Source organism: Heterocephalus glaber, unplaced genomic scaffold (genome assembly GCF_053883595.1).
Source record: "Heterocephalus glaber isolate CG9 unplaced genomic scaffold, H.glaber_assembly_v1.0 deba00001503, whole genome shotgun sequence".
Classification (NCBI taxonomy): domain Eukaryota; kingdom Metazoa; phylum Chordata; class Mammalia; order Rodentia; family Bathyergidae; genus Heterocephalus; species Heterocephalus glaber.
In genome coordinates this window covers 2,032,646-2,043,710 of record NW_028258323.1, presented here as the reverse complement: position 1 = coordinate 2,043,710, position 11,065 = coordinate 2,032,646, and the positions used below count along the sequence as shown (strand labels likewise).

The following is an 11,065-nucleotide window of genomic DNA, read 5'->3' as shown; positions in this document are numbered from 1 at the left end:
TACCGGGGATCAAACTTGTATCCTTGCGCTTGCACAGCAGGCGGTGAAACCACTGAGCTAAATCCCCGGCCCTGCTCTGCTGTTCTTAAACCATGGATGTCCCCAAGGGCCTTCTTCTCTGCAAGAATGTTTACCAAGCCATCTTTTCCATTTGCAGCTTTTTGGGGAGGCACCGGGGATTGAACTCGGAATCTTGTGCTTTTGAGGTAGGCGGCGGAACCACTGAGCTAAATCCCCAGGGCAAACATGACAAGTTTTTTTTTTTTGTAACGGGGACAGAACTTGGGATCTTGCACTTGGGAGGCAGGTGGCAGAACCACTGAGCTAAATCCCCAGCCCCTGCAGCTATTTTTCTTAACATAGGCTGCAAGCAAACAAACTCAGCCTTGGGATTATGCTACTTCCTATCGCAGATGTGCTGAGCCTAAGAACAGCCAGTGAGGCTCCACCTTCTCTTGCTGTGCCCTTTTGCTAGTGGTTCCACTCAGACCTAAAGGACTTATGAAGGGGCAAGGTGCTAAAGCTGCTTCTAATTTGGTTTTGTGGAGATCTAACCACAGGAATCCAGACCCGTGCCACAGAGCTCAAGGAAGAACTCCAACTGGGTTCTGAGCAGAATGGAGAAGAGAGCAAACAGCTACGCAGTCCTTGTTCTCTAAGGAATGGGACATAAAATCCAAACCAATAACACTCTTTCCACCCTATGCCCACAACCCACTGATCAACGCCAGAGCCCTTACCTTTGTTCTTCCTTGCAAGGGCTTCTGCCTGCTCCCAAATATCAAAGGCGGTAAGAACATGGGACGTGATGGTGATGTAGGAGGAGGTCATGTTCTGAATGGAGACAGGGGTGCTGACTGTGGCCGTCATCCCACTGCTCCCCATATTGCCAGCACTGGCCTGGGACCCGACAGAGCTGGCAGGAGAAGGCATTGGGGAGAGGGGGGATGGTGCACCTGTGCTTCTGGCAGGGTGAGAAGGAGAGAAGAATCAGCTTGTTATCTCTGGAGCTGCAGTCCAAGTCACAAAGTCTCACTGTGTCCTCATCCAAGTGGCACTCACTGCTACATCACTCCTACAAGTCAGGGATACCAGGTGGGCTCAGCTATGTTTGAGACACTTTCTCACCTTTCCAGAAACCCATGCTCTTCCCATGCCCAATTCTAAGGCATGCTGGGAAGACTGCTTTCATCTCACTCAACAGGACACGGAGCCCCACTCTGCACCTGGCACTTGGTGTGGACAGTGTGGAACAGCACGGCTTCCTTTCTGTCACCACTTAATCTCTTTTTGTGCATTTATCTCCCTTTTCCTGGGTCCCAGCACCAAGAAGGCAGACACGGGTCTTAACAATCTGTGCTCTGCTAGCCCTAAGCCCAGGACTGGTAGGTGCTAAGAGCCTGTAGGTCCCTGGTGACTTGTTTCATCAACCAAAGCAGGGCAGACCCGGAAGGGATGGGGAAAGGTGGTAGCACAGGCCGGGAACTGGACATTAGCTTTCCTCTGCCCTGGCTGAGTACCTGCCCACATAAGGTACTATGGATCTCAGTGTGGAGGGAAATCATTTAGATGTAAACAATAAGTGGTTCTAAGATGGAAGGGGCAGCAGCAGCAGCCTGGCAGGAAACATCTGTCCTGGGGCAGTCAGTCAACCCTGCCAGGACTGGAGAGTGATTCAGGAGCAGGGCCTCTCTGCTACGTTGTTTCCTGGTACATCTAGGAACTGCAGGGGTGGCCTAAAGACCATGCCTTGCTGGGCACCAGATGAAGGCATTGCATACAATAATGTGACTGACTGTCTCAGAGCTTAGAGTAGCTCGGAGCTGGAGTGGTGACATTTTCAGGGTGAATGTTACTTCCCCATCAGGTCTTGCTTTGCTGGAGAGAGGATACAGAGCAGTCTTCTTTCAAATTGTTGGGAATTTCCTCTCAGAACTGGGAAATTCCCAAGGAATATGACCAAAAATTTAAAAAATTGTTAGTGAAGGACTGTGGAGAAAAACATTCTATTCCCATCCTACAAACCACTGCACAAGCATTCTGTTTTTCCACATCTTACCCCACAGGTGAACAGTTTTGTTCACAAAGCAGGGAGACACTGTTGCTGGGTGTGACTGTGTCATTCGTGCTGCCCCGGTGTGAGTCCTGGGAATGGGGAAGGGCACATAGTTCTGGGAAGTTCCCATTTACTGAATGCCAAGCAGATGTAGCACAAGAAGGGAGAAGGGATGCTGGCTCTGCTTCCAGGGCTCTTTGTTCTCAGGGGATCCCAAGACCCTGGAGTCTATACTTCAGATTGTATGCTCCTGGAGATTACAGGAGCCCCCTCTCAGCCATGCTTTCACTTTCCACAGTTTTAGTTACTTGCTGTCAACCTCTATCTGAAAAATTTTAGTATTTGTCTTGAATGAGAGAAGAAACCTTTACATAGCTTTTATTATGGTATTGTGTGTTTGGTTTGGGGTTTTTCCTCCCAGGGATAGGGATGGACCCTAGGGCCTTCATGCATGCTAGGCAAGTGTTCTGGCACCGAGCCACATCGCCAGTCTTTTGTGGTTAACCTCAGACTGTGCCTAACAAAGAAATTAAACTTTTATAGGTCTGTACAGGAAGTCTATGGAGGGGTCCACAGTAGCTGCAGGTTCAGGTGTCCACTAGGGGTGTGGAACGCATCAACAATGGCTAAGAGGGGATGACTGTACCTTTTATGCTAGTCACTCAGCCTAAGCCTTGACTTGTAACTCCTTTTCAAAAATGCAGAAAATGATAGTGATTTACTTTGAAGAAGTAAATTAGCACACAAATGCATTTAAGTTTTGAAAAGCCAAAGTCCTCCCCTACCACATACACAAATAGTTGTAAAGCAAGAGATAAAAAATGACTTCATTCTGTAAATTATTTAAATTAGACATGATTACCTTGCAATGCATGGAGAAGGTGCCTGGGTTACTTTGGAAGAGCTCCTGAAGTGTTCGTTCAGAGTGCGGGAATACTTTATTGCTATGTCTTTCTTACAGCGAAACATCGCCATGTTCAAGAGGGACTGGCAACGCATGCTGTGAATACACAGAAGTCACATGAGGCATGGCCTGTCCCGAACAGGACAAGCTTGCCATGGGACACAGCCAGCCAACCCGCCTGTGCCAGGCCACCCCAGACTTTCTACACAGATCAGACTGTGCCAAAAGTAAATACTGGCCCCAAATCACAAACACACAGGAACACAATTTAAACAGCAAGACTGAAACATTCAGAAGTCACCAGTGAGCCAGCACTAGATGCCATTTTCACAATTAACAGTGGGATCCAACATTTGTCAAGGCAGTGACTTGGCTTTTACCATAAATTTCAGGTTACAACAAGTTTCAAAAATTTCTTAAAACATCAAAAGAAACAAAAACAAATTGAGGTGAAGTTAGACTAAGTAAAAGGTACACACCATAAAACAGCAAATATTTTCTCTTGTGTTGTGGTATCGGAGGGTTTTAGCGACATTGTGAACCTGCAGCAAGATGAGAAAGCAATGGGTTAAACAAGGCACGGAGAGACCTGGACCGGGGCGGCCCAAATTCACGCAGCTCCCACAGTGGTTCCTGAGGTGTGGAGACTTGAGAGCGACAGCGAAATGCAGACCCTGAGGCATCCTGGCTCCATGGGCACAGGTACAGCTAGCTGCATCCCCAAGGAGCCCCCTGTGACAATCGGGGAGCTGCACAACAGCCGAAAGGGTGAACTAGAGTTCCACGATGCTCAGTGTACTTGGCAAGATGATACCCTGTTACTCTGGGCTAGCACTTCAGCTGGAGCACAATTTTAGTTTAGGACAAAAACTGTTTTTGAGCCAACAGTTTTTAAATTTTTTTTTTCAGTGCTGGGAGTCGAGCCCCCAGCTTCCTGAATGCCAGGCACATGCTCTACTGCACAGTTGCACCTACCTCTGTACTTTTTAAGGTTCCCCTGTACCAAACTAAGGTTCCAGTGGATTAAGCAATAGAGGCAAGCAAAATACAGTAGGCACGAGAAGAGCACAGCAACTTGGCACTTACTTAACAAGATCCATAGCTTCCGAGTACACAGAGTATGCTGACTTGGCTGCCGGGCCCTCCGACTCCATCGCAATCCCACACTCAATAAGGGACAGGACGGCATCCAAGTACTTAAAGGCCTTCCCCACCTTGTCCGTCTGCAGGAAAACACGGTCACTGTTAGGCCAAGACAGACTGTTCTTTATAGTTTCTTACCCACATCCTTCCTGGGACTTTAGTGTCTGAGCTCAGTCGTGCTTAAGAGAGAAGTGTGAGGGGCCGGGGATTTAGCTCAGTGGTTTCGCTGCCTGGTACAAAAGTACAAGGACCCGAGTTCGATCCCCCGGTACCAAAAAAAAAAAAAAAAAGACAGAGAAGTGTAAGGATGAATGAACTGAAAGTGATAGGTAAAAGTGCCCGTCAGCAACTACCTACTGAAGAGCTAGCAAAAACTCATTAGGAAGGGGCCAGGGATTTAGCTCAGCGGTTCCGCCACCTGCCTTGCAAGCATAAGGACCTGGAGTTCGATCTCTGGTACCAAAAAAAAAAACTCATTAGGAAGAAGACAGCAGTCCTGAATTAAGGCTACTCTCTCACACCTCCCGGAAATAAATACATGTGCACAAACTCCCTGTTAGCAGCACGCAATTACTTGTTTCATAACTTCCTCAAGAACTAGATTATACTACACATCTAGGGCAATGCAGACACAAGTCTCTCTGTAGGAACTGAGGTTTATCTTGTGAGCAGAAAACGTTCATTATGGTTTCTGAGCATCTTACATAAAATATCTGACAGTCATCTTTTTAAGCACTGTAGAGCCCAACAGATTAATCTCCTTTGGCGCCTTGGTTTAGAATACAAGGCCATGACCTTTGACAACCAGGACAAAATTTCAGTGTACCTTAAAGGGACTGCAGAAAAGTGCAATCAGATATTGGTGGCCACCTAAACCTCAATAAACATTTTATCATTAATCCTCTTTTCACTAAGTAGCATAATACAACTAAGTCACTCCAACCAATCAGTGTGTGAGGGGCACTCATTCTTTCTCCAAATCTGGCCTGAACACCACACATTAATACTGCAAGTTGGTAAATAGTACCAGTGCTCTCAAAGGGATCCGTTTAAAAGAGGATGAAAAGAGCAATGGTGGGGACCCCAGACAGACATATGCTGATGCAACATCGAGGAGATGGCTACAGGCTGCTACTTATTCATACCGCACACCTGGCAGCTATTACCTAGGTGCATGCTGTCTTCCTATTGGCCTGGAAGGGGAACAAATTAGGCTGGCAACATGCACATGCATATGCATACGTTATATTCCAGAATACTCATTATTGCTCTAGGATTTTACATTTTAGACATAACATGATTTTTAAAAAATATTTTTCCTAGTGTAGGCCCAGAGTATTACTGTCAAAAAGAATAAATTAAAATTAAATGCCTCAGTTCATTAGCAGTATAGGGTTTGCTTATACTGGTTTGCTTTGCTGATGGGAAGCTAATACTCAAAATTCACTGGGTTAAAATCATTTCTTTGATGGATATTCCAAAATTAATATTGGACTTGGGGCAGAAGCAAAGAACTATAATGTGATTGAGCAATTAGTTAACATCTACTTCCTTAACTACTCTGCAAGGAAGGCTGGCAATGCCTGGAAGTACTATCCCTGTGGTGACCTGTAAATCTCCCAAACTGGTTTAAAATGGTAGAGCCCAAATTCCTGCACTCAACAGTGAGCACAGTACAAAGATGAAATACACTCATCTATTCTCAGTCATGCACAACTTAACTTTTTGGAATGTCAAACACATCTTTGAGGCATTATGCAATTATGAGGGTGGTCTTACATATTACTGTCCAAACTTCAGGCTTCCAGAGCAGAATGGGATGTATTATTACACTGGACTCCAACAGACAAAAGCAGACCTGCTCTGGCACACTGGGATGCTCGGTCACCTCATGTAGAGAGAAAAGATGTGCCACTCTATAGAGTAAAACCCAAACCAACTTCCTGGAGTACTCATCTTAATCATTCAAATAATAGGGAATCTAGGGCATACAATGTTCAATGTCAAGGTTAATTGTAGACAACTGGTTGACAGTGCTAAGCATTTACTCTTTTCCCAAACTCCAGAATCACTCAGTTCATCTCCATCTAAGAAAGTGGGAAGGAGGACCACTGCTCAGCACAGCTGTGATCTGACTCAGGTGACCTAGGCATGGGGCAGGTCTAGGGACCTACCCTGAACTCCCCAGGAACATCTGGTGTGGGAAAAAAATCAAGGGATATTTTGCCTGAAGAATGGGGAGTTGCTCTGGGGTGTTAGAACATCCCTCTTGGAGGGTCAGGAACAGATATAGATGACCCCAGGCCTCGGTCCCTGTGACCACTGTGGAGCTGCTGGTTTGGGTCTCTGGCAGCCCTGCTCTCTCCTGTGGCAACACACACCTTTCCAGAAAGGGGTAAATGTTTGCAGGGGTTTAGGTCTGGGGAGCACACTATACAAATAAAAGCCCAGGGCTTCAGATGCTTACATATGACAAAAGGCACACATGGCCTCATACCGTAGCAGTGATATAAAAGAATATTTAATTATAGGCAATAACAAACCTTCACCTTCCAGAAAGTCCAAAGGCCAACAAGTCAACAGAATCCATACCTCCAGGTATGTTTACCAACAGTACCATCAGTACCTGCATCTGGAACTGTCTGTCATCTAATGGGCTCAGCTAACTTTCATTCAGGCACCCAGGGCTTTAGATAATTCTGGGATGCAAACAGACTTCCTCACTTCATAAATCTTTTCAGCGTGGTCACAAATTGACTGACTTTCATTAGCAGGACTTGTTTTTGTCATCCAAAGAATTGATTTGGTGAGATAAGAAGCACTCATCTACTACACCACTACCAGACAGATCAACTTCTACTGACTAGGGTCTCTGTATCAATCTGTCCACAATCAGACTGAATCAGTGGAACCAAAGAACACGATTCCACCAGAACTCCTTAGCCGCTGCTCACCCAGAGCCTGACTGTCCCACTCACAGAGGCCTCCTCCTCCTCCTCCCTCCACCCCAATTCTCCGCAGCCACACATTTGATGATGTAGAGCACCGCACATCATAGACGATAATTTTTTTTTTAATCAGAAAACTTTCTACCAAAGGAATAAAAAGCCAAGACTGACCATTGACTCTGCTTTGCACTTCAACTTTTTGGCCTCCTTCATGTGAAAATCAGCTTGCTGTCTGCAAAAAGAGAAATGGAAAGGTGTGCCCTAGGAACCGGAAATGAGGAGACAGGGGCAAGGCAGCTGAAGACGACCGAGAGGGTGAGGGTAGGGGAAAGGAGGGAGAAAGAAGAGAGGAAGTGAGAGGGGGAGGTGGAGGAGACAGGCAGGGGAGAAAGCAGCAGCAGCAAGCATCCAGACTCTTACTTGTCAAACTTTACTTGGGGCTTCCCTGGTTTAGGGTTACCATTTGGCAAAGAAGGCACTGGAAAAGGGTTTGCAGTATCTCCAGATCCCTGGTTAAAAAAAATTATACACAGATTACATTTTAACCCTAAAGATCATTGTCCTAAAAGTAGTATCTCTCTTAAGTAGCCCCAAATAGTGCCTGAACAGGAGTAAACTAGACACCACACTTCACCTTGGGCACGGACCTTCCCACTACAGACACAATGGAACCCACAGTTTCTGGCTGTTCTGGGGATTCAAAACATTGAGACGAGAATGCTCAAGACAGCGAGCAACTCATGACATTTCTGCTTAGACACACACACACAGACACGGATTCGCGAGCATTAACAGGAAGAGAGGATATTTGATTTGAGAAAGTGGTTATTTTTTCCATTATAGCAAATAATTACAGTATTTGAGATCAAATATGCAAAGAAGAACTCTCTGGGGTAACAATTTCTTTCTGCAAAACATCTCATTGAAAATTAGTATAACAATCTATTATTCTAATTTTTTCACCCAGAATCATCATTTTTAAGACAAACTGACCCCTACTATCTCAGTAAAATGACCTTATATTTGCCCTCCAAGAATCACAACTTTAAACCCAACATATTATTGCCAGTTAACTCAGACCAATGGCTCTGAAGCTCTGTGACCAGGACCTTGCTCAGCCAGGCACTAAGCCAGGCACTCGGATGCACCAGGACGGCCCCCACTCGCAGGTTCCTGCTTCTCACTTACTCTGTGTTCCAAGGAGCTTCCAGAGCCCTTGCCCTGGACTTTCCTGTGCTTGAAAACGGAGAGGTCTTTATCGCTGCTCTTGGGACCACTGGCACTTTGGGGAGGGTCCTGACAGAGGTCTGCTTCCTGCCGTGACCTCTTATGTGCAGACTTGGCTGGCTTCTGGGAGGACGAGGACATGGAGGAGGAGGACACAGGTGGAGGGGGAAGCATTTCCTTTTTTGAGGGCTCTGAGGAGGGCTTGGGAGTCCTGGAGTGAAACATCAGACAAAGTTGAGGCAGAACAGAAATCAAACCTCTCAGTTATAAAGGACAAAATGCAGGCTTCAGGAAAGAGCGCAGTGTCACAGTGCTTGCCCCCGTATTGCAGAAAGGCCAAATTTTAGGGACTTTTGCACACCTGTGAAACCTCCAGCCCCATCCATTAATAATAATAATGCAGCTGGGGTTTCTCACTGCACCTGCAGAGTCTGCTGCTCTCTCCCACCTCAACTGGTCCTGACCTGGACTTTGCCTGTCAAGCAGGTGACCCGACTGCACCTCCACACTGACCCCTCTCTGCAGCTGCCACAGGAGAACCATGTCTTTGCTTAGGCCAAGCCACATGTGAAGACATTTCCTGACTAAATCAAAAGTAGACAACAGATCCTTTCCTATGACATCCTTTGGTAACACCATGCTTGCTGTCCAAGCTTCTCCCACTCTGAGGACAGCACGGACCCTGGTCACTGTTTCTTCTCTCTGGGACTCTGTTTCCCATTCTGCAAAGAAGGGACAACAAGAGTGCCTTTCTTAAAAACTCTCAATGTCTAGAAAACTTTCCTTCATGAAAAGCTGTCTGATAAAATCTAAACTTGCTGCCAAAGCAACTATCAGTTCCTATGGGTGCTCAAGGATGACAGGGACACAAGACAAACTGAACACACTGGTCTAATGAGTCAGAGCAGGCGCATCAATCATCAGTTCTGCTGCAGAAAAGAACCTTTCTCTGTCCTGTCAGGACCCAAGAAGACTCAGAACCCCCCTAAGCTGTGCCTAATGGCCATACTCACTTTGTTCTAGAAGATTCTTTGTGGGAGGATGAAGACAAAGAGGGCTGTGATTTGACTTCTTTATCCAGTCTGATTTTCTTATTATCATAGTCTCTCTCTGCTTCCCCCTGTCATTGTGGTACAGCAAGCAAGGCACAGTATTACAAACACAGTTGTACACATTGAACAGGATGGGCAGAAAAGGCTGACGGGGTGCTGCAACTTCTGTGACATCCACGCATACAAAGCAGCCTTGCTAGCACTCAGAGGCTACATATGATGTGTGATGGTGGCATGAGGACAGTCTAAAGTCAGTGCTGCTTGGACTGAGACACATTTTTGTGAATAAAGATGAACCTTCAAAACCCAAGAAAGGGACACTGTCTGAGGTAACAGCTCTCAAGAGTAAGTGGACTACAGCTAAATGGATGCACATTGAGGCGATACTCTTAAGTGAAATAAACAGGTCACACATGTGTAAATACCAAATAGTTTCTCTAGTGTGAGAAACTGAAAGTGTAAATAAGGACTAAAAGGTATAATGCATAGTGTGAAATAGGAAGAAAGGGGGCAAAGGGGAAGGGGAATTGGGAGGGGTAGGGGAAAAAGGAAAGAAGGGAATGGAATGTGAGAAAATGAAAAAATGGAAACAAAATCTTTGTAAATAGGGAAGGATGGAGGGGTTGAAGGGAGGGCAGGGGAAGGGGAAAAATAAGAACCAAGGGAGATTATGTAAAGGTGCAAATTTCCAATGATGAATGTCATTATATTGTATACCTAAAATGTACCAATAAAATATGAAAATGTTTAAAAAAAAAAAAAAGAGAATTAAGTGGACTCAAAGACACCACTGTTTCTCTAAACAGTCAAGGATCAGTGATCTGCAGATGCAAGTCTCTGGCCCCCCAGCAGTCAATAACATACAGGTTTACATCGGTAACACAGGTATGGCTTTAGGAGGGTCCCCACTTTGAAAGAACCATCCATGTACCACTAATCCACTAATTTATTGCATGCATAAAATCCAGACTGGCGTACTTAAACCTTCCCTCCCTTCTAATGAAAATACATGTATTATTCAAAAGAAATGGGGTGAGCGCTCACACTCTCAAAATATGATTTTAGTGAGAATTAAAGGAAAGGAATCCATAGGATTTAAGTAACTCAACTACAAGTGAAGTGCTACAAAATACTCGGTTCACAAATGTAATTCTTTCCACAATTCTGGTTGCCCCCAGAATCTTGGAAGGAATTCTGCAACTAGAATCGTGGAAAGAATTAAGTTTGTGAACCCAGGCACCACTGACTATCTCATCACTGAAAAAACAAAGAAGTCCTCGTGACAAAAGCCATTTCCACATCATCACACAACACCTGAAGTCTGACCCTGAGACTCTGCCAAGCCCTGCCAGGGACGTCTTGCACTGCCTGGCTCAGGATGAAGCCCCTCCTGCCCAGCCAGTGGCAGTGAAGACAAGGGGGATGCATGTGGCTCCCCAACTGTGAGTTCGCCCTTAGAAATCTGGGACACTGCCAGTCAGTCTAGGACAATCCCCCATCAACCTCAAATCTCTGAAGCCATAAAGGAAAAAAGCAGTCTTTGAATTAGAAGTCTGTGGGAGGTCCCAGTTTTCACCAAGGTGTCTATCTCTTCCCCTGAACTTCTCACAGGAAAATGAAGAAATTACGATGGATTGGCTCAAGGTCTGCCCAGTTTCTAATATACAACCTGCCCCTGCCCCAAAGAATGGAAAAATAAATCTCCCCCCTTCGAGAAAAACACTTTTATTCACAT

At 45.6% G+C, this 11,065-nt stretch overlaps 1 protein-coding gene across 4 annotated transcripts in view; it reads right to left on the bottom strand.

Moving 5' to 3' along the window:
- The window catches only part of Aff1 (ALF transcription elongation factor 1), a 169,818-nt gene that overhangs the window by 5,695 nt on the left and 153,058 nt on the right, over nucleotides 1–11,065 (bottom strand). For all 4 annotated transcript variants that reach the window (XM_004870535.3, XM_087185927.1, XM_087185928.1 and 1 more), the window contains 8 exons: nucleotides 9,292–9,398; nucleotides 8,240–8,489; nucleotides 7,472–7,560; nucleotides 7,223–7,283; nucleotides 4,047–4,183; nucleotides 3,440–3,502; nucleotides 2,919–3,056; nucleotides 741–964 (listed from right to left, as the gene is read on the bottom strand). In XM_004870535.3, coding sequence (XP_004870592.2) covers nucleotides 741–964; nucleotides 2,919–3,056; nucleotides 3,440–3,502; nucleotides 4,047–4,183; nucleotides 7,223–7,283; nucleotides 7,472–7,560; nucleotides 8,240–8,489; nucleotides 9,292–9,398 — 1,069 coding nt within the window. The remainder of the gene's footprint in view (nucleotides 1–740; nucleotides 965–2,918; nucleotides 3,057–3,439; nucleotides 3,503–4,046; nucleotides 4,184–7,222; nucleotides 7,284–7,471; nucleotides 7,561–8,239; nucleotides 8,490–9,291; nucleotides 9,399–11,065) is intronic.